At 40.0% G+C, this 24,537-nt stretch overlaps 1 protein-coding gene across 2 annotated transcripts in view; it reads right to left on the bottom strand.

Annotated features, from left to right (window-relative positions):
* Hira (histone cell cycle regulator) overlaps window positions 1-24,537 on the bottom strand; it is a 100,737-nt gene that overhangs the window by 74,667 nt on the left and 1,533 nt on the right. For both annotated transcript variants that reach the window (XM_027924357.2, XM_027924358.2), the window contains exon 2: window positions 2,627-2,689. In XM_027924357.2, coding sequence (XP_027780158.1) covers window positions 2,627-2,689 — 63 coding nt within the window. The remainder of the gene's footprint in view (window positions 1-2,626; window positions 2,690-24,537) is intronic.

Raw genomic sequence — 24,537 nt, 5'->3', positions numbered from 1 at the left:
TGACATACATATTTTCTCTACACTAGAAGAAGCTATAAATTTTCATAAAAAGTTCCATGTCAATGCTAATACTTTACAAAAGCGTTTTAAATTAACTAAGGAACAAGCTAGACAAATAATAAAACAATGTCAAAATTGTGTGACCTTTTTACCACAAGTTAATCTTGGAGTCAATCCTAGAGGATTGATACCTAACCATATTTGGCAGATGGACGTCACACACTTGCCAGAATTTGGAAAATTAAAATATTTGCATGTTACAGTTGATACTTCTTCTGGATTTTTGATGGGCTCCCTTCATGCCGGAGAAAAAACTAAAGATGTTATAGCTCATTGCTTACAAAATTTTGCCACTGTGGGTGTTCCAAAACAGTTAAAAACAGATAATGCTCCTGGTTATACTTCTACCTCTTTTAAACAATTTTGCTCAACATTTGGCATTACTCATATAACAGGAATCCCATACAATCCACAGGGACAAGGCATAGTTGAAAGAGCTCATCAAACTATTAAAATGTACTTATTAAAGCAAAAAGAAGGAATTGGGAAGGGGTATATATTCCCCAAAGATAAACTTAAAATAACCCTTTTTACTCTAAACTTTTTAAATTTGGATTCATCAGGACTTAGTGCTGTGGAAAGGCATATGTGTCCAAAAAATGTACATAAGCCCAAGGTACTTTGGAAGGATATTCTAACAGGACAATGGAAAGGTCCTGACCCAGTAATTGTCTGGAGTCGGGGGTCTGTTTGTGTGTTTCCACAGGGAGAACAGCAGCTGATTTGGATTCCAGAGAGATTAACCAAGGTCCTGACCCAGTGATTGTCTGGAGTCGGGGGTCTGTTTATGTGTTTCCACAGGGAGAACAGCAGCCGATTTGGATTCCAGAAAGATTAACTAAAGCGATTTCTACAGACCAAAAAGAAGATGATTTGGCTCAAATCCATAACAACTGATATCCAAAACTCCAGTTTGGCTATTCTTACATTTGCAACAGAACCAGGATGCTTTTTTTAATATCTATTTTATTATTGCCCTTTGCCATATCATGAAGTTCTATTTTGTTTTTTGAGCTCATACAGACCTAGGTTAATGTTTTGCTGATCAGTTCTATTTTTTGACTATAGAGTTTTTAAACATTGCAATGGAGATTTCACTTGTAAAAAGTTATAAGGCCTTTACTATAATGTTATGTGTTGTATGTATTATATTATGTGTGCACACTTGTGTTTTGTGTTATATGTTTGAATGTACGTATGTCCATATATCATATATGATGAGCGCTCATGATAAAATGGATCCAAATATTTTTTTTTCACGTGATTTATATGGTTTAATTTAAATTGGGTAAACAACTGTTGAGGATTGTTTTAATATGTAAACAAAAAAGAAGGTTAACAGATCTGTTTGTTTACTTTCACCTTTCCTTTTCATTATATTTAATAATTCTCTTAAAGATAATGTAAATTGTTAAGAAAATTGTTTTCTTTTAGTGCCTTCTGTAATGTTACATAATTTTTTCTTTAGCCATTATTGCCAGAATTCCTATCTTCATCCCAGTGCCAGTGAAGACAGTGTAAATTGTTAAGAAAATTGTTTTCTTTTAGTGCCTTCTGTAATATTACATAATTTTTTCTTTAGCCATTATTGCCAGAATTCCTATCTTCATCCCAGTGCTGGTGAAGTCAAAACCAATCTACAGCTTCTACAATAGCCATCACTGAACTGCTTGCAGAACTTGCCTGGACACATTGTGAGCTCACCTGTATGCATTGTGAACTATCTGTTGGTGCAGCGACTTGTGGTAGTGTTGGGGTATTTTTGCTGATGATGTCATTGATGGTACAATTTTTCCAAAAGGAGCCGTCAATTGGCTTGGTGTATCTTCCTCCCTTCTGCTTGTCATGATCGTCCAGCTAAAATTTGGGGGCCAACAGAGGTGAGGCAAAGAACCTCACCCCCCCGCTGGTACAAAGACCTCTCCACAGGTGTGGCTGTATACTGGACCGGTAGTCAGTGACGGGTAAGATCCAATTGCAATGGTACCAACCTAAGGACCATATGTACTATTGGACAACCTAAGGCAGGCACAGTCCCTAAGCCACATGCTTGTTGTTTAAACAGAGAGGGGGAGATGTTGAGAGCCTCAGCCGAAGGGGCCCCAGCAAACTTCCAGCTGCCAGCAAACTTCCAGCTGCCGGCTGATGATTGGCTCACAGCGGCCCCAGCAACATCTAGCTGATTGGCTCCTCTGCGGTGATGCTCATTGGGCTGTTTCCCTGCCCTTTCAGACCACGGAGCTGCTCATTGGGGGACTTTTTTGGCTCCGCCCACGTGACCCAGCCAATCGGCCTCAAGAGCAGGAGGATTGTGGGAGGTGGGGAGAAGCTGGTGTGGGAGAGAGAGGCTTGTGGAAAGCCGGTGGTGGCAGTTGAGGCTCTGAGGGTTTTTCCTGAGAGGCTGTTTTGTTTGGCGTGTGTGGTTCTAAAAATAAAGTTAGTTTCTTTTGACAAGTGGCTCCTGATTGTGCCCAGCCAGACTGCGGCACTTAACTAAGATAACCAGGGGAAGCAGAGCAAGGCAACAGAACTGTGATACTCTCCCAGGCTCACTCCATAAACATACCTTGTCCTCCAGTTGCGAACTTGGTCCCATCAGGGTGAATATCAACTGAAAAAATCGGTTTGCCTAAAAACAAAGAAGAAAAAGCACACACATCTAAATTGGCATTTTATTCACTGGAGAACAGCAACAGACACTGAATTTTAAAATACTGACTAATCACGTACTATCTTTAATTCCTGTACCTCAGACAAAATAACAGGCTACAGGTAAATTACACACAAGAAAGTATAGTAATCTATTAGTTTCAGTTAAAGTCTAAGCTGTGGAAAGACTCTCTGAGCAACATTAGATAGTTGAGAGTCCAACATTACATCAAAGTATTCTGTCATTGAGAATGAGCATTTGTCTGCCACTTTTTGAGGACATGGGATTAAAAGCTCTAAGTCGCAGGTACTTAATAAAAGGAGTGATAAAGCTATACCTGCTGGCATCTCCCTGTCTACCTTTGTCTATGGGTCTGCATTTGGCTGATAGCCTGGAAAAAAGGACATTCTTCATCCTTTCTAATTGGCTGTCTGAAGCTGAGCAGGACCAGCAGCTGGCTACAGTACAGAGGCCCCATCAGGCTTCTGCTTTTAGAAAGCCTTCTTGTATGTTTTCATGGCATCAAAGTCCACATCAAGTCTGCTCCTCAGCATCTCCTCTGGTGGAACCTCCAAAATTGTGTATGTTCAATGTTAAATCAGATGTTCAGTTGCTGAGGAGATAGGGCTGTGGCTAGTTCTTGGAAGCCCCACAGGGCCCACTGTGAAGGAGCCCATGGCTAGAGGGTGGTCCAGACTGGTGAAAATGCTATAAGTAGACTGAGTAAGGTAATCCAGGGGCCTGGTGTCTGGTGGGTCTTTCACCAACTCCCTGGTCTGCTTCCAGGCCAAGAGCTTCAACATCAGTTGCTACTGAGTTCACCACAATTATCTTCAGCCTTTAGCACAATGACTGGTGAACATCAGCTCTGTAATATTTATTCAGTGACAGATTAGATGCATGACAACAAAATGAGCATAAGCAATTGCTGACATAGGCAAAGGGTATTAGTTAGCTTTTTGTCACTGTGACCAAAAGTGACCTTATTATGACCTGACAAGACCAACTTAAAGGAGGAAAAATTGGGGGCTCATGGTTTCAAAGGTTCAGTCTATGGGTGGCTGACTCCATTGCTATGGGTCAGAGGTGAGGCAGAACACTGGTGGAAGGGGACAGCAGCGGGAAATTGCTGCAGCCAGGAAGTAGAGAGAGAGGGTGAAGGGCCAGAGAGAAGATGAATGCTTTCAGGGCATACTACCTCCTCCAGCCACACCCTACTTGCCTACAGTTACCACCCAGTTAGTTCATTCAATATAGGATGAGCTGATTAGGTCACAGCTCTCATAATCTAATCATTTCACCTCCGAATATTTCTGAATGAACACAGAAGCTTTTAGGGAACACCTCATATCAAAACCATAATATCAAGAATCACTTAATTGAAGATGTTGTCTGTCACCTAAGAGGAAGCAGTGTGGACACTGGGATGAGAGTTACCAGCTTCAGAATCATACAGCAAGTGAGAGTGGGGTGGGAGCAAGTGGAGGCTTCCAAAGCTGTAAAGTCTGCCAGAGCTCCTACACAAATGTGGAAAATCCAATGCTGGTACCAAAGGCAATGCCTAGCATGGGTTCCAGGCAACACCCAGCTCACCTCATCTTCCAGAGGACCACAGTTGTGCAATCAAATCAAACATGAGCTTCTACTAGACAAGAGGAAATACAAATTTCTTTTTACTAGTCATTTATGTGATAGTAGGAGAAATAGCCATGCAAGGCCAAATACAAACACCTTAGTTGTCTCAGGGAGCTAGTAGAAACCCTTGGAAAGTGTAGAAATCATACACGTTCTATCATCTCTAATACGTATTGAATGATAAAACAACAAAAGCTACCACAACAGGGCCCTGTTATCATGCTGGTAGGCCCTAGCCTGGTCCCTGAGTCCCTCAGTGACTTCAAGGCCCATACCTAAGAGTGAGAGCTCTATAGAGACTGGTCAAGCTCAGTCAAAGCAGCTGTTCACCACCTTCCTAAAGTACAGGCAGTATGCTCAGAGCTGTCCCAAATACACAGGAGACTCAGCCCTAGTCTGCTCCAAGTGTTAATCCCAAGGGGTCATGAGACAAGCCTCCACATAGCTTGTGTTCTACCCAGCTTTCAAGGAGCAGGTCTGATAGCTGATGTACTCAGGTGGGAGGCAAGAGAGACTGTAAATCAGTCTTGACAGGCCAGACATGATAGATCCTAATTAGTCCCATCTTAACCCTCAAGAAAGAACTCAGAAAGCTGACATGCCCACACCTTCCTGGGCCCCACACTTTCCACAGGCTAAGGAGCTGGGAGGAAAGTGATTACTTTCTTGTTCACCTAGGGAAAGACCTGAGAAATGAGAAAGGACATTTGGGGACATGGGCTCAGCTCTGAGCCATGTAGATTCTGCTCCCTTGACGGCTGTGCAGAATGGTGAGAACAACTGTGCACCCAGCACTAAGACCTAAGCTGTGAGTCCTGCTAGATACCAGGGGGCAGTGAAAAATCAGCACCACTAAAAGTCTTGTGAAATTCAGAAGAGAACACTTCACCAAGTGTGGTCAGGATAGCAAGAGACAGAGACTGGGCCCCACCAATGCAACCACCTCTACTGAAGGTCTCATGGTAAAGTTATGATATGCCAGCCCCTAGGAGAGCCAGAGTCATGCTAGGGCATGTCCTATGAAACACTACATTTCCAAGGCCAGAATCAATCCTCCCCAGCCCAGGACACGCTTTTGAGCATCTGCCCCTCAAATTCTATGGGAAGCAGAGCTCAGGTATTCTCTAAATCTTAAACTGTCTTCTGGAGTAAATATCCCCCCCCCTTCTTTTTTGCTACATTATAGTTGTACATAACAGTTGGGTTCATTCAGACATGTGTAAATGCATGGAATTTAATTTACCCCATTTCATTCTCTGGTACCCTCCCCCTGCCTCCGTATTTTCCTTCTTCTATTCTACGGGTCTATCCTACACTCATTTATGTGTCACTGTGACCAAAAGTGACCTTGTTGTGACCTGTGGTGTTCCCCAAAGCTCACATGTGAGACAATAGGAGAATTTTCAATGGTGAAATAATTAGATTATGAAGTATGGCCTAATCAGTCCTTTAATCCACTGATATGGACTAAGTAAGTGGTAACTGTAGGTAGGGAGGGACTGGCTAGAGGAGGTGGGTCACTGGGAACATGCCTTTGGGGTTTATATTTTGACCCTGGTAAGTGCAGCTCTCTCTGTTTCCTATGTCATGTCCTGAGCTGTTTTCCTCCTCCATTCTCTTCCACCACAATGTTCTGCTTCACCTTGGGCCCAGAGCAATGGAGTTGGCCACCTATGGACTGAGATCTCTGAAACTGTGAGCCAAATAAACCTTTCTTTCTTTAAAATTGCTCTCAGGTTTTGGTCATAATGGCAAAAGACGTGATTGAAACAGTGCTTTACAGATATATATAAAGGTGGAATTTACTGTGATGTAATATTTATACAAGCACAATAGCAAACATCTGTCAAATTCATTTAGCATTCCTTCCCTTTCCTTTCCCATCCCTCCTCCCTCCCCCTTAATCTCCTACTTCGCTGATCATCCCTCTATGATATCAGACTCCCCCTTTTCCCAGCTTACTTTGCTCTAGTTTCCACATATGAGCAAGAACATTTGATCCTTGATTTTCTTTTTAAAATTTTTTGGGGGCTGGGGATGTGGCTCAAGTGGTAGCACGATCTCTTAGCATGCGTGAGGCACTTAGTTTTATTCTCAGCACCACATAAAAATAAAATATCGTGTCCACCTAAAACTAAAAAATAAATATTTTAAAAAATATTTTTTTAGTTGTTGATGGACATTTGTTTGTTTATATGTGGTACTAAGAAATGAACCCAGTGCCACACACATGCTAGGCAAGCACTCTACCACTGAGCCATAACCCCAGCCCTAATCTTTGTTTCTGAGTCTAGTTTATTTGACTTAGCATGACGTGTTTCAGCTTCATCTTTACCAGCAAATGCCATAATTTTATTCTTTTTTATGGATGAGTAAAACTCCATTGTGCATATATACTACATTTCTTTTTGGGGGTGGGGGGAACCAGGGATTGAACTGCACATCTGGGCTCATTCCGTATCTTTGGCTATCATGAACTGTACTGCTATAAACAATGTGGCTCTTTCATTACAGGATGCTGATTCTGGTTTTTCTTTTTTTTTTTTTTTTTGATAATATTAAGGAATGGGACAGTTGAGTTACATGGTGGTTTCAGTCCTCATTTATTTATTTATTTTTTAGTTGTTGATGGACCTTTGTTTTATTTATTCATTTATATGTGGTGCTGAGAATCCAATCCAGTGCCTCATGCATGTGAGGCAAGGCTCTACCACTGAGCCACAATCCCAGCCCCTCAGTACTCATTTTTTGAGGAAATAGATATTTCTAACATTCTCCTTTTACACAAGGAGGAGAAAACCGGTATGCAGAGATTTGGAAAGTTGCCCAACACCACACAGCTGCCTAGTAGAGTCCAAGCACCAGGCTCCACAGCCTGAGACTTTAGATACTATGGGATGCTGCTCAGCAAAGTGACACAGTCTGGAGTTGCTATGAGGGTAGAAATAATGCTGTCTAGAGGGAACACAGGAAAAGCCCACAGGCATAAAGCAAAGGAGGGAGGGACAGGAGATAGAACATGAGTGTGCTAGTAATCACTTTGGGTCCTGATGATCTGGTATAGGCTTTTGGACTTGCTGAGCTGGACACTTCAGGCCTGTGGGCTGCTATATGGCAAACTACTGTTTGGCTACTTCAACAGGCTCCAATAAGCCACAATTCCCTAGGATTGCCACTCTTGTGTACTTCTCTTGACTTGAATTGGGACTAGCTCTGTGACCTGCTTTAACCAAGAGAATTTGACAGATGGCAGCATAGTTCCACTTTTGCTCTCTAGAGAAATCCAGTTGCCATGTAAGGAAACCAACTACCCTGAGACCGCCATGCTCTGAGGAGGCCCAAGCTGGCTACATGGAGAGGATTGAAGCCAGCAACATTGAGAATCAAGACTCTAGACATAGGCAACTGAGGCATTCTAGCTTCAAGGTGCTTGAGATTTCCTAGCAGATTCCGTAGAGTTGAGATGAGTTGAATCCACTGAGCCCTGCCAAGTTGCAGAATCATAAGCAAATAACAAATCATTATTGTTTTAAGTCAGTAAGTTTTAGGATAGTTCATTATATAATAAAAGATAAGACAAAATATTATTACATTTGCTTTTATGCTTCAGTTGACTTAACCAAAAGGTTTTATGTGATGGGAGCTTAAGTCTTAAAAGACATCAGGGAGGAACATTCCCTTGGCTCTTGGGAGTGCTTTTTGCCCAGAAGTCTGTGAGATGTATTATATTAGCCTCGTTAGGAAGCATATCAGAAACACAGTCCACCCTGATTACTCAAGAGTGCACAGAGGCTTAGCCATGCCTAGGACTCAACTGCACAGGTGCCAATTATGGCCTCTGACCTTCAGAACACATCCATTCACAGTATAAACACAATGCCTTCTTGCCCAGTAAAGATATGCACAGTATAGCCCTTGCTCTCAGGAAGCTCCCAGAATTAACAGATGATCACACAAACCTCACTGGTAATATGTCCAGTGACAAGACAGCTACATAGAAGAAAGCTACCCAATAGCCTAGGACTTGACAACCAAATTGAGTCCCAAAGGTCAAGGGGAACCAATGAGAAGAGCATGGGAAGGAATTTCAGGCAGAGGGCACATAGCATGGAGTCAATAAAAGGCCTCACGTTGCTGCAGAGCAGAGCTCAATATAGATGGGCAAGGTCTAGCTGTAAATGTAAATATATCTTTTGTTATGTCAACTCTGGAGGTAGTTGGCAACTCACCCTATCATAACTGTGCTGTGCCACAGGAAAAGTTCTTTTGACTAGCCAAGGTGAAAGATTTTTTTTTTAAACTCCATTCAGAAAGCCCTTTTAGAAAGGGTCCCTTCCTATTGACAGGATATGAGTGTCTTTCTTGGGACCCAAATGAAGGAAGTAGGGAGCCAGCACCACACCTTTGTATGTCCACTACTGTATTTTGTCTATCTGCTGTATTACACTAAAGAAAGGAAACATGTTGCCAGTTAAATCAATCATAGCTTTCATCAAGATGCATCCCATTATAAGAAATGTTAAAACATGGAACAGATGCATCTTAGAAGCAATGTGAGCTAGCATTTTAATCTGTCTCAAAGGGTGCATTAAAAAGGAGTTTTAAAATATTATGACCTGGGGGCTGGGGTTATGGCTCAGTGGTAAAGCGCTTGCCTAGCATGCGTGAGGCACTGGGTTCAATTCTCAGCACCACATATAAATAAATAAAATAAAGGTCCACTGACAACTAAAAAATATAAAAATAAAAATACAAATAAAAATTAAAAAAGAAGAAGGAAAGATCAGCCAGGTGCAGTGGTGCACGCCTATAATTCCAGAGGCTCAGGAGGCTGAGACAGGAGGTCACATATTCAAAGCCAGCCTTAGCAACTTAGTGAGACTTTGTCTCAAAAAAAAAAAAAAAAGTGCTGGGGACCTGGCTCAGTGGTTAAGCACCCCTGGGTTCAATCCCTGGTATGAAAGAACAATGGGGCTAACTCCTAATAGAGTCTACTGAGGTCACTGTAAAATTAGGATTTATGGCAACAGGTTTCTCAATGTATTTCAAAAATTCCATTAATAGCACAGGTGGAGTTTGTCCAGAACCCATATTAACATAGAACTAACTTTAGATGGAACCCCCAAACACCCCAATGAGATGGTCACCGATAGTTCCAGAAAGGACCATCTACATTCAAAAACTCACCCCCCACCCAATGTGGAGGAGGAGTTAAACATTTGATTGGTGAAGACTGCAGAAGGCAGATTCCAGTTCTCTTGGCATACAACAAATACAATACATTTGGAAGTAACACTACTTTTCCTTTTCTACTAGAAGATGACCTACTCTCTCTTGAGTGTTCTTTGCTTTGGTCTTACTTTATTTTCACTTTTAACTTTTATTTTCACTTTTGCTTGGGTTTTCATGTTTGGCTTTACATTTTCTTTTCTTGGGACACAAGAACCAAGGTTTGAAGCTTCAGTTCCCCACTCTCCTGTGAGAGTCCCACAGATATTTAGTATGGGCTCTATAAGTCTCTGGGCTTTTTTTTTTTTTTTTTGGATATGGGATCTGATTATGTTGCCCAGGGTAGCCTCAAACTGGGCTCAAGTGATCTGCCTCAGTCACCCAAAAACACACTAGCCTTAACTATAGGCATGTACACCACTGTGCCCATTTCTTTAGGTTTTTATATTCTGATGGCTATGTAGACTGGACTAGAATATGCAACGTGAACGTTCTGCTAGAGCTTAGGGAAATTTAAGGCTTTTGCCCATGGCACCTTGTTCCTGGAAGCTGCCTGACAGAACTTAGCTTTAATAAATATAGGTAAATTTAGAGATAAAAGTAGGTAAATATAGCCAGCCATGGTGGAACATGCCTATAATCCCAGCAACTCAGAAGGCTGAGGGAGGAGGATCACAAGTTTGAGGGCAGCCTTAGCAATTTAGTGAGGTCCTAAATAACTTAGCTGAGATTCTGCCTCAAAATAATAAAAAAGACTGGGGATGTGGTTCAGGGATTAAGTACCCTGAGATCAACCCCGAGTTTAAAAAGTGGATAAATGTTTGAAGCATTTATTTTTAAAAAGGAGTTATGAGCTAGGCTTGGAGTTACATGCCTATAATTCCAATGACTTGGGACGCTAAGGCAGGAAGATCACAAGTTTGAAGTCAACCTCAGAAACTTGGTGAAACTGTCTCAAAATAAAAAAAAAATAAAAAGAGCTAGGATGCAGTTCAAAAGTAGGCTGCTCCTGAGTTCAATTCCAAGTACTGGAACAATATTAAAATACAAGTTAGATGTAGATGACATAATCCTGTATATAGAAAACCCTGAAGATTCTACAAACAAACAAACAAAAAAACCTATTGATGGAACTGGGGGAGTAGCTTGGTGGTAGAGCATGTGCTTATTAGCATGTGTAAGATTCTGGGTTTACTCCCAGCACTGAAACAAAACAAAAGAAAACAAAACTATTAACATCAAGAAATAAATTCAGCAGAGTTACAGGACACAAAATTAAATAAAAATCAGTTGCATTTTTATATACTAACAATGAAAAATCTGAAAAGGAAAGTAAGCAAACAATTCCACTTACAACAGAATCAAAAAGAATAAAATACTTAGGAATAAACTTAACCAAGGAGATGGAAGATTTACATTAAAAATTACAAAACACGCAAAGGAAATTAAAGACATAAATAAGTTGAAAAGCATGCCTTGTATTCATGTATTACAAGACTCACTATCTTTAAGATGTCAAAACTACTACAAATTTCTTGCAATCCCTATCAAATCCTGACAGCAAGTTTTGCCCCCCCACCAACCCATCCTAAAATTCCTATCTTAAAGAACCCTGAACAGCTGAAAAAACCTTGGGGAGGGGGTATGAAGAGGAGGGGGTTGGAGATCACACACTTTCTGATTTCAAAAGTTATTATAAACCTACACTAACCAAAACAGTGTGAGATTAAACATACTGTCAGATATACAGGCCAATGGAACAGAACAGGAGGCCTAGAAACAATCCCTTTATATGGTTGGTTGATTTTTTTAAAAAATTGTTTTTATTATTGGTACTGGAGACTGAACCCATCCATGCTAAGTACTCATTCTATGGAGCTACCATGCCAGCTGGGTCCATTATTGTTATAAGGGTGTCAAGACCATTTAATGGGACAAGAACAATTTTTTCCACAAATGTTTGGAAAGTTGCACATGCAAGAGTAAAGTTGAACCCTCACCTAACACCACATACAAAAATTAACTCCAAATGTATCAAATACTTACAAAACTTAAAACCATAAAACTCTCAGAAGAAAACAGAGAAAAAGTTTCATGACATTGGAAATAGCAATGACTTTTAGATATGATAGCAAAGGCATACACAATTAAAAAACAGAACTTCATCAAAATTAAAAAATACTATGCATCAAGGAATATTATCAGTGGAGTGAAAAAGGCAACCCACAGAATGGGAGAAAATATTACAAATGACCTGATAAAGGATTGATAACCAGAAAACATAAATTCTAAAACTCAGCAACAAAAATTTAAAACCCAACTCAAAAATGACACAAGACTTGAAAAGACATTTGTCCAAAGAAGATACACAAATGGCCAAGAAGTATAAGATGTTCAGCAGGGAATAGTGTACCTGCCTGTAATCCCAGCATCTTGGGAAGCTGAGGCAGGATGATCCCCAAGTTGGAGGCCAGCCTCAGCAACTTAGCAAGGCCCTAAGCAACTTAGCAACACCATATCTCAGAATAAAATATAAAGTGGAGGGTGGGGAAGACTGGGGATATGGTTCAGTGGTTAAGCTCTTATGGGTTCAATTCCTGGTACCAAATAAAATAAAATATAATGCTCAATATCACTAACCATTAAGGAAATGCACATCAAAATCATAATTCAGTATCACTTCATTCATATTAGAAAGGTTTCTATCAAACTGTAAACTAACAAGTGTTGGCAAGAGTGTCAAGAAATTGGAAATTGTGCACTATTTGGGGAAAAGTAAAATGGTGAGGCTATTAAGGAAAACTACTTTGGTTCCTCAAAAAATTAAAAATTGAATTACTATGATCCAGCAATTCCACTTCTAAGTATATACCCAAATGAGCTGAAAACAGGATCTTGAAGATCTTGAAATACAAAATATAAACATAAAACATAAAGATACATCCATGTCTATGGCAGCATTATTCATAATAGCCAAGAGGTTGGAAACAACTCAAGTATCCATTGACAGATGGACAGATAAACAGCAGTGACATATCCATATGATGGAGTCTTATTCAGTCCTATAAAGGAAATAAATTCCAACTCAAGCTACCCTCAAAGGCATTATGCTAAATGAAACAGGCCGATCACAAAAACACAAATAAGTGTAACTCCACTTATATGAGGTATCTAGAATTCACAGAAACATATGTAGAACTGACAGATTTCAGGAGCCAGGTGGAGAGGGAAATGGAGACTTGTTGCTTAATGCATATAGAGTTTTATAAGACGGAAAAAAAGTTCTGGAGATTGGATGCACAGCAATATAAATTATAACCTTGCTTAATTATACACTTAAAAATGGTTAGGATAGCAAATTTTATGTTATGTGTATTTTACTTACAATTACAAAAATGCTACCCAAAACAGCAACAAAAAAATTAAATCCATTATTCAGAAGAATGTGGAAGGAAAAGGGTGTGGTTATAAAGTGTTGGAATAAGCTGGGTGACACCTGTTATCACAAGTACTCAGGAAACTGAAGCAGAAGATCTCAAATTTAAGGCCAGGCTCGAAAACTTAGTGAGACCCTGTCTCAAAATAAAATAATAAAACAGGGATGTAGCTCAGTGGTAGAGTGCTTACCTAGAACACTGGAGCTCTGGGTTCAATCCATAGTACCCATTAAAATATATATATTAGAAATATTCACTAGCCTGACTGCAGTGGTGGATATATAGACCTATGATAAGTGATAAAATTTTAAAGAAAACACATACACACAAATAAGTACAAATAAAACTAGAGAAAAATTTACAAAAATAGGTGAATCCTGTCAACATCAATGTGATATTTTGCTACAGTTTTACAAAATGTTTCAGTTGAAAGAAACTGGGAAAGTACACAAAGTATCTTAGTTTTTTTTTTTCATACAATTGTGAATCTACAAGAAATATATACAACATGTAGGATATGGTGGCACATGCCTGTAATCCCTGTAGCTCTGGATGCTAAGGCAGGGGGATCACAGGTTTAAAGCCAAACTTGGCAATTTAGCAAGGATGTAAGCAACCCAGTGAGAACCTGTCTCAAAATAAAAAATAAAAAGGGCTGAGGAGGGGTGGGATTGTGGCTCAGTGGCAGAGCACTTGTCTACTTGCCTAGCATGTGTAAGGCACTAGGTTCGATCTTCAGCACCACATATAAATAAATGAATGAATAAAAGGTCCATTGACAACTAAAAAATATATTTTAAAAAAGGTCTGGAGATGTGGCTAAGTGGTTAAGGGCCCTTGGATTCAATCCCTGGTCCAAAAAGAAAAAAGGGGAGGGGAGGGGAGGGGAGGGGAGGGGAGGGGAGGGGAGGGGAGGAAGGAAGGAAGGAAGGAAAGAAAGAAAGAAGGAAAGAAAGAAAGAAGGAAGGAAGGAAGGAAGGAAAGAAAGACAAACACATATCACTAAGGCCTGTTTATGGATAATATATATATATATATGATTAATACATAAAAGCAATAAAGGTAAATATCAAAACACCAATGTTAGGTCATAATAAAACATTATTTTCTTGTTAACCAGTGATCTCTCTGGAAAAACTCATCTAAGCATACCATGCCAGCTAATATGCAGCTAATGACCTATGTACTTACCAGACACTTCACTCTGACCATCTCCAAACTGGAACTTCAAATTTTTCCATCCCAAACTGCTCTACCCACTATCTGCTCATGACACTTAAGGCCACACTGAGAGAGGAAAAGCCAACAGGCCCTGCATAATAGTTACACATATCTTTCTATGCCTTTTCTGTCTCCTGCCTAATCCTCAACACTACTTCCATTCTGGTACTGGACTGCACCAAGCCCGCTGCACCTTGGCCTTGCAATAGCTGTTTCTATGGTCCAGAAGGCTCTTCTTCCAGATATACACGATGACTCCCTACTACACCTCCTTCAAGTCTTTGCTCAATGTCACCCTCTTACACTTACACTTTTAAGTATGCCTTATACTTTAAAGTAGGGTTTTGAGAATTACTTATACTTTAAAGAGTTTTGGAAATACTGAAAAGACAGTATTTCCCCAGCCTGGCACAACCAACCAACCTGGTTCTAACCTTTTTTTTTTTTTTTTTCCTTAGCTATTTCTTACATACTATATAATTTCCTTTATTTTATGTCTGTCTACCCAGCCCACCAGAATGTAAACCCCAGGAGCTTAGCAATTTGAGCTCAGCAATTTTTGTCTGTTTTACTCACTGATTCATCCCTAAGGCCCTAAACCCATACTGTGGCGCATATTAAGCACTCAACAATTGCTGCTGAATGCCTCAAGAAAGCCTGCAGTGGAAGTGTCAAATTTGAAGCCCTCCATCAGTGTCACATGCACCCTAATCTCTGGAAGACAGGCTCCTGATACCCTGTGGTGGGGAACTCAGATTTCACCAACTGCCTGTAGGTGGGAAGCAAGCCCTTGGCTGGCTCACAGAGCCATCTGTTTCTGTTATCTCTGTCACTCTCAACACAAACACTTCTCCCAACTTTCTTTACTAAGCTCCAGACAATGACATCTCATAGGTATCAGATGACTCAAGGACTGAAAACACATAGGAAGAAATTGTAGTAACCATTCAACTCTTCCCACCCCCAGCTAAAGTAGAATAAAATACAGGTATATCATTTAGAGAATTTAATCACTTCTCCTGCAACATAATAAAGTTTTGGTAACAGTTCTGTTCCTTCATACCCCTTTCCTCTAATTCTGCAGAACAAAGATATTTCTTAAAAGCTATTTGCAAAATGAACTTAAATAAACCTACTAGCTTCCATCTGCTTCCATTAGAAAATTAATAGCTATATTCCAGAGGAGGAGGATGTCAGCTTAACAACAATCACAATTAAGAAAACAACAAAACCAAGATATTATTTAAGTGAAAAATTTGCACAGCAACATTTTAATTATTCCAGTTATGTATGGTCTGTAAAGGAGGCTAAACACTAAAAACAGTGGCTTTGCTACCATAACAAATTTGGCTAATTAATGCCTTTAAAAATTCAGACTTTTTATAATGTTAAGTCAAAAAAAGTGTGTTTTTTAAAAGCACTAAGTCATCCAATTTCCCCCCCAAATGGTCTGAAAGATAACATAAAAATAGTGGATTTGTTGTTTTGTGGTGATGGGGACCAAACCCAGGGTCTTGCACATCCTAGGCAAACACTCTACCACTGAGCTACATCCCCAGACAAGACCACATAAAAATGATTTTAACAATGTGTTTTCCTCTTTGCATTTTCTAAACTGAACATGTATTACTTTTATAATGAGGAAAATAATTTTAAATTTTATAAGTTAAAAGCACTAAATCAAAACAGACGTTATTACTTTATGTATGTATGTAACTGTATGACCAATGCGATTCTACAATATGTATAATCAGAAAAATGAGAAATTATATCCCATCTATGTATGATATTTCAAAGTATATAAATGCATTCTACTGTCATGCATAATTAAAATAATTTTTTTAAAAGCACTAAATCATAAAATGCTTCATTATTCAGGTCCACACATAATATACCAGAGGTAGTATTCTAGAAATAATTATACCTGGCAGTTGTCACTAGCAAGATTCAGGTATTTGTCCTGTTCCTTAACAGCAGCATTAGAATGGAGCTTTAGTTGGGGTTGGGGATGTGGCTCAAGCGGTAGCGCGCTCGCCTGGCATGCGTGCGAGCCGGGTTCGATCCTCAGCACCACATACAAACAAAGATGTTATGTCTGCCGAAAACTAAACATTAAAAATTTTCTTTAAAAAAAAAAAAAAAAAAGAATGGAGCTTTAGTATCTCAAAAAGGGAAAATGGTAAGAGAGGCCATACTCATCAAAAAGCTACTTAGGAAGGCTCTGTACAGTGGCCTCCGTTGGCCCACCCTGTCTAAAATTGAATATAGGAGTTTCCTTTTCATATCTGATTCTGTCACAGTTTTACCAAGTTCAACAGACAGCAACTCCCTTCTCCATAAAAGCAAGGCATCCTTTTGTCCTCTTTTACTCCACACTTTACTTTCCCTGCTTCACCCTGTTGACTCTACTTCCCAATATATCCATAACTCAAAATTTCTGTTCATTTTAATATCTTGATCAATGAATAGGTTATAAAGTATACTGGTTTGTAAAAATTCATCAGACTGCACAATAAAGGTTTGGGCATTTCACTATGTAAACCATACCTAAAAATAATTTATGTATGTATTCAAATAATATATCATATTACATTAATATATCAATTATGCAATATTCTATATATGATAAAGACTACAGCATGTAATATACAAATACATTATATGTAAAATATTGTATAATACTGGTTGGGTGTCCTTTATCTGAAATGTTTGGGAACAGAAGTATTTTACATTTTTATTTTTACACAAATATAATGAGATAACTTGGGGATGGGATCCAGGTCAAAATATCAAATTAATTTAGGTTTCACACACAGGCTAAAAACAGAATCTGAAGGTAAACACACAATATTTTAAGTCCTTTTGTGCATGAAACAAAGTTTCACAGTGTGAAATTTTCCTCTTGTGACATCATGTTAGCACTCAAAAAGTTTGGGATTTTGGAGCAACTGCAGTATACTCAACACACAAAATCCAACCATTTGCACCATTATGACCATCACCACCATGATCATCACCACGATCATCTTGTGCCTGGATCACTGTGAGAGACTCCTAACTCCCAGCTTTCTCCCTTGCCTCCAACACCCAGTCTAGTCTCAGTGCAGCAGCCAGAAAGACCATCAATGCCCAAGTCAGATCACAGTAGTCCTCTGCTTCTAATGCAGTGAGAATCAAGGCCTCCAGCAATCTATCAGGTATTCCTAGTCAGTCTCCTATTCACTCTAGATCTTATCTCACCTATCATTGTTAGTCCTTAGAACTTCCTGGACATTGTCCGTACCTAAAATGGCACCTTCCTTACCTTCATCACCTACAGTAGATGCCATGGGATCATGCCCAGGTCTCCTCCATCCAAGGACTAATCCATACAGTTATATAGCTGGCAGCCCAAGACACCCACCAGCAGTACTTCTCTGGATAGGACCTGCCCTCAAAAGAACTACTTCCACCAAAATCAGGCCCCCTTCCCAAGACATCCAGTTATTGGATCTACTCCAGTAGGAGTACAAAGACCTGGGCACCTTATTCCAATTCAGGACAACTCTGAAGGGTTCTTCAAGCTCCAGAACTCCCTACAGGATCAGATGTGAATTTGCTGTGCCTGCATTATAGATTAGCTATCTCTCAGTCCATCTGCTTTCCTCATTCCCACACAGATATGATTCTAAGACTACTCCCTGATAATCCTCCTATATGCCAAAATCTCCAGTTCAGAATCAATTAGCCACTGAGCTACGCCCTTTTCCCCCTTTTATTAAATATAGTTTTATATTTAGAATTAAAGTCCTTTTAATTTTTTTTAGATAAGATCTCACAAAGTTGCTAAGAGACTCACTAAATTGCTGAGGCAGGCCTCGAACTTGTGATCCTCCTGCCTCAGCCCCCCCTCCCCCACAATCACTGGGATTACATGTGTGAGTCACCATGCCTGGGTACACTCTGAATGACGATAGACAAGGTCTTTGCTCAAACCTTACTCAAGCTATCCCTTCAAAATTTTAAATTTCCTATTTAAAACTTTCCTACCCTATCACTACCTCAGCATTCCTAATCTTTGTCTGCTGTTTCTCCCTATATTCACTTATCTACAACTTTCTAATGGCTCTTGTTTGGGATGTATGCTGTATCTTCCCAAGAGGATCCCCTTCTACTCCTCCTCTTTCCTACATACACCGACACCCCCAGCAGATGTATGTATCATATGCTGCTACTCAACACAGCCTGCGTGCTACTTGGTTTGCTGCTATTTCCAACTCTTAGTCCAGCCCCTGGCATAGAGTTATTTGTTGAACAGGTGAATGTGTTCAGTGTCCTCTCTGTGTGGTACCCTTCACTGAAAGATGCTGCAGGTCTGTAGTTCACTCCAGCAAAGATCTACCCCTGGTCCTCAAAGAAGGCTGGCTGCCCCTTCTGTCTGTCCCACACCACCATGGCTTTTACTAGGGAAGCCTCCCTGAAACTAGGCCTGTCCTAAGTTGGTTAATGCATCAAGGCAGATATTGCTTTTAGGAACAAGTTTTACCACTGAGCTACATCCCCAAGTTTCTCTTTGCCAGGGATGTTAAAACAGTTGCTATCTGTTCTGTTTCATCTAGTCTCCTCCCTAAATGGAAAGCTTCGAACAACACAATCACATAAATGAGCTCCTCAGGTAGAAAAGCTTGGGCAGAGTGCATCCCCTTATCACTGGAATTACCAGCAGATTCCACCATAAAATCTCTTCTATTAGAAGAGCCAGCTAGGATGAACAAGAAGTCTTCTGAAGCCAATCAACTCTACTATACAAGGATAGTAGATGCTGTTGGCCTCCCATCTACCAGCCACCTTCTATCACTTTCTTCCTGAATTCAACACTCATCAACATTTACTGAGTGACTACTGTGGTGTGAGCCAGGCAACAAGGGGGGCTCTGGGAATAGAGCACATGCAAAGACAAAGTCTCTGCCTTCTAGGAGCTAACTTCTAGTGGGATAGTCTCTTTATTCAAATATCTATCATGCTCTCATGTAAACCAGTAGGCAATGGATATTGGTAAGAGAGAGGACACATGATTAAGTTGGCCCAAAAAGCCAACAGGAAAGACACACAGGTCCCACCTCTTTTCCTCCCTGAAAATATTCCGTTGATCCCCCATGACCAGAGAATACTCAAAATCAAATGTCAGAGAAGGGTCACCAAGTACCTCAAGAGAGATCTACAAGTTATAAGCCCCAGGGCGGGGCTGGGGATGTGGCTCAAGCAGTAGCTCGCTCGCCTGGCATGCGTGAGGCCCGGGTTCAATCCTCAGCACCACATACAAAACAAAGATGTTGTGTCTACCAAAAACTAAGAAATAAATACTAAAAAAAAATTCTCTCTCTCTCTTTAAAAAAATAAAAATAAAATAAATAAAATAAAAGCCCCAGGGCACACTGATACTGATTGATCGATTGATTTTTGGTACTAGGATTGAATCCAGGGGCACTTTGCCACTGAACTATGCCCTTTTTTCCCTTTTATTAAATATATTTTTATATTTAGAATTAAAGTCCTTTTAATTTTTTTAAGACAAGATCTCATAAAGTTGCTAAGAGACTCACTAAATTGCTGAGGCAGGCCTAGAACTCGTGATCTTCCTGCCTCAGGTCCCCACCTCCCCACCCCACCCCCCATCACCCCTGTCACTGGGATTACAGGTGTGAGTCACCATGCCTGGCGCACTCTGAATGACCATAGAAGCAGCCATAGAACAGCATTCTCCAGGGATGAGAAGGCTCTTGTTACTAACTTCTAGAAAGCTGTCCTTCTGAGGAGAAAAAGGGCCCTCAAGTTTTTTAGAACAGAACTAGCTAGCTGCGTGTGGTGGCTCATGCCTGTAATCCCAGAAACTTAGGAAACTGAGGCAGCACAAGGGCAAGTATAAGCCTACCCTAACCATAGCCCTAACACTAACCCTAACCTGATTAGAGAACTGTTGATCCTAGTAGTCCCAAATTGGAGAGCCTAGTGGGGCAAGCAAATAGATTAATACTGAACAAAGTAATCTGTCCAAATCATTGGGGGGAGGTATTTCAGTAACAGGGTATTTCTCTGTTGTCTGTTAGAGTGCTCTCGGATAAAGTTGTTTTTGCATTCTCTGCTTATGGCTACTTCAGCAATAAACAGGAAACAATGTCAGTAGTGCTGGGGTTGTAGCTCAGTAGTACAGCACTTGCCTAGCATTTATAAGACACCGGGTTCAAGTGTCAGCATTGCATATAAACAAATAAATAAAACAAAGTTCCATCAACAACTCAAAAAAAAAAAAAAAGAAAGAAACGAACCCAGAGTGACCCGAATCTGCAATAATTTTCCTGTAATGGCCAAGTGCTATTAATTCTACCTCTACCTTTTCTTCAGGCCCTCCCCAATCTTTCTTGTCTCTACCACCTCTGACCTCCCTACCTCTCTCAGTATCTCTCATCAAGACCTGAAGAACTGCCTTCTAACTCTTCCGGGGCCTTCCTAGGACAACAGGATAAGTATCACATCCAGCCTCCTCAGAAACTTCAATGCTCCCCTTCGATAAGCCCAGAGAAATAAGTCCAGGCTTTTAGCAAGATGCTTATGACTCTGCCTCCCAATTCCATTATCCCTCTTTTCCTGTTCAGTCTTACTATTAACATGGTTTTATGTCTTTTTCTAAATACTCTTATCATCCAGGTCTTTGGTCTTGACTAACAAGAGTTGCAGTGCCTTCTCTACCATCACAATCCTATTCGTGTCTAGGCTCAGGCCCAAGGATATATCCACAAAACAAAATGGAATCAAGTCATTCCTTCCCAGAACAATCACAACTTTTTTCTGTAGCTTTTGTTTCTGGTTGCCCTGCATTCTAGAATATAGTCTGGATATCTACCTTTTCTACCTTCCACATAGCTTTCCATATACAGAGAGAACCTTGTTACTTCTGGATCCCCACAGAACTTCTCACTAGAAAGGTTCAAAGTTTATCACACAAATTAGTGTAAAACTTACATGCATTGTACCCAGAGGAAAATCCCATCTAGTTTTTTTTTTTTCCCCCCTGAATTCTCTTCAGATATTTCTGGTTATTTTCCTAAATCAATTCTATCATTTTCAGGCATAAATCAGCAAAAAGACACTGTGGAGAGAACTCACCACAAAGTGCAGGTAAGGCAACTGTTATTGGCTACATGAACAAATCAGGAAGAGAGATGGAAAAAAACCTTCTATGTCACATATTTAGTAGGCAGCAAAGCACAAGAGATTCCAGAACAGGATTAACTGATTCCAAAACAAAAGGCAAATTTCTTATCTTCCTTAACTTCAAGTAGTCTATTATCTAGTTGGAACAGTAAGACAAAAAAAAAAGGTAAATAATAACAAAAACTTTCTTATCCAGAGCAAAGTTTCTCATCCTCAGCACTACTGACATTTGGGCCTGAATAATCCTCTGTACTTCAGGCTATCCTGTATGCTATACGATGCTTAGCAGCAAGCCTGTACTCTTCCAATTGGATGCCAGTGGCACTCAGCCTCCCACATTTGTAAAACCAAAAATTTCTCCAGACATTGTCTTGTTTAAGAACCACTGATCTGCAGCAATTGCCAAGTTTATCTCACAATCACTGTAATCATATATCACCAATAGGATTCTCTCCCAGTTCATTCTCAGACACTGGACTGCAGTGCTGGCCAGCAGCAGTGCCAGCCCTCACCACACCCACTCCTGACTCCTCCCATCCAGCTGCATTTTCCTAATAAGCTGACTTGTCTCCGTAGGATGTCTTAAAAATCCTTTTCAGAATGAGACCAAATTTGTGTGTAGTGGTGGTGGTGGTAAGGGGGCTAGGGGATGGGAATTACAGGACAGGAGAAAAATAAAATATACACCAAAAAACTATGTAATTAACTGGCAAATTACCCTATTGTGGAAAATTTGCCAACTATCTTTTTTACAATAGTGCTATGAAGGATGGATTGGAGGCCAAAAGTGAAAAAGAGTTCTTTTAGTCCAGGCCCTCCTGGGTAGAATGGACTGCACCCAAGAGCTAAACAAAAGTGCAAACTGCCCAGGAATGAGACTTCCAGAAAAAACATTCAAGACCAAAGGCCTAGGGATGGAAGAGCCATGAATCTCAATGAAATCTTTTAAATATACCAACTGCATTTTCCTACAAACTTTAATTCTAAAAACCCTGTTGCTTTCACTTTCTGACTAATATATGATCCTAACCTAACTTATAAAAATGAAGTTTATTTTGGTCAGGCCTAAAATAATAATATATTGAAGAACAGAATAGTGTAAGAACAGTACCTGGCATATAACTCCTACATAAATACCATTAGCTATGCTTTATATCTAAGAGTCTGTAATATTTGGGTATAGGGTAAAGTGGAAAAGATGAGTCTTTACCTTAATAAAATTTTACCAAAGCCTAAAAGTAGTTTCCAGCCCAAGAATCCAATTCATAAATGATGGCATCTTGAACCCAGTCTGATTTTGTACCCAAGGCTAATTTCTCTGTAATAAGATAACATCAAGATTTATTAACATAAATTTAGATCAGAATGTCTCAACTGGGGGTAATTTTGGCTACCAGTAGACACTGGCAATGCCTGGAGATAATTTTTGGTTGTCACAACCTCTTGTCTTCAAGAAGTTTACAAACTAGTTGGAACAATAAGACAATAGAAGAAAAGGCAAATAATAACAAAGACTTTTCCATCCCAAGCAAAGTTCATCACCCATGGCACAACTGACATTTAAAGAGGATAATCCTTGTATTGGGGCTATCCTGTAGGCTGTAGGATGCTTAGCAGCAGACCTACCCTCTACCAATTAATGCCAGAAGCACTTAGTTCCAAATGCCAGAGAAGGTTCACCAAATTGTCACTACAGGGTAGTGGTGGAGGGCACTCCAGGTATCTAGTGTGTAGAGGCCAGGGATATTGCTCAGCACCCCACAACAGTTACATGTCCCAAAATGTCAATAGTGCTAAGGTTGAAAAACACTACCTTAGGGGTTTCTTTACTATCAGCCAGGAAAATGACGACCAAAGTATGCCAACAAACACTTCTCCCTCCTCTAGCATCACCTATTCTAGCTGCCCTCTCTACCTTGTCTGGATCCCTTGCCACTCCAGGGAAAAATGCTGAGCTGTCTTTTCTTTCCCCTGTTGGACTCTCAGACAACAGTGTGTTCATGCTACATGAAAGAGGAAACAAGTATGAAGAATGAGGTAGCCAGAAAGTGCAATGAAAAAAGCAACATGGCTTTTGTTTTTTCATCCAAAGTAAGCATGATTTTAATGGCCACTACCTACCACTCAGGCTCTGAATGAGAATCCACTACTCACTATTATCTTTATAGGCCTGCTCATTAGTGATTCAGACCAACATAATTTCCTCCAAGATAGTGGTAATTTTACCCCTGACAGTCCCCCTGGCTATTCCACGAGGCCGAGGTTCATTTTAGGAGATTTTAAAAGAAAGAAAATTTGACAAAGAACATGTTTAAAAGATGTTAAATCTGCTGAGTGTTTGTTGGCATACTTTGGTCGTCATTTTCCTGGTGGAACAAATGTGTAATCCCAGAGATTCAGGAGGCTAAGGCAGGCGGATCACAAGTCTGAAGCCAGCCTCAGCAATTTAGTGAGACCTTGTCTCAAAATAAAAAAATAAAACGGGCTGGGGACATGGCTCAGTGATTAAGCGCCCCTGAGTTCAATCCTTGGTACCAAAAAAAAAAAAAGTTAAATCCCATTCAGTCAGTCTTGATATATTTTATTATTATTATCTCTTAGTTTTCTAAGGCATTTTATGGTCTGGAAAAAGTTCTTATTTCTGTTTCCAGCTGAACTTCACAATTATACTGTGAAGTGCATAAAGCAGAAACCATCACACTCCATTCTAGAAGGGTCCCAGACCCAGGGCTCATCACTCTCTCTGCTCTGCCAGGCTGGTACATTTGACTGCTGACCTGGTTGCAGACTCTCACTTGTTTGTACCTAGATAATCATTTAAGCATATTGACATAATTATGTTTACACAGTGTAACACTTTTGTCCTACAAAGGAGCTCAACAAAAAGAAAGTTATATGACAGAAGGAAGAAGAGACTGGAGAAGGTAGGCTATATAACAAATGTATTTAGGCAAAGCATTTTAAAATAAAAAACTTCTTTGCACCTTCATTTACAGAGCAAACTAATTCATAATAAAATGTCTCCTTTACTGATTCCAAGCAATATAATTCAATACTTGCCCAGTTTTTCAGAGAAAGATCTATACCCTATACATCAGGAAATGCTTTTAGAGA

The sequence above is a fragment of the Marmota flaviventris genome, chromosome 1 (genome assembly GCF_047511675.1).
Source record: "Marmota flaviventris isolate mMarFla1 chromosome 1, mMarFla1.hap1, whole genome shotgun sequence".
NCBI lineage: Eukaryota > Metazoa > Chordata > Mammalia > Rodentia > Sciuridae > Marmota > Marmota flaviventris.
This window is presented reverse-complemented; position numbering and strand designations above follow the sequence as displayed.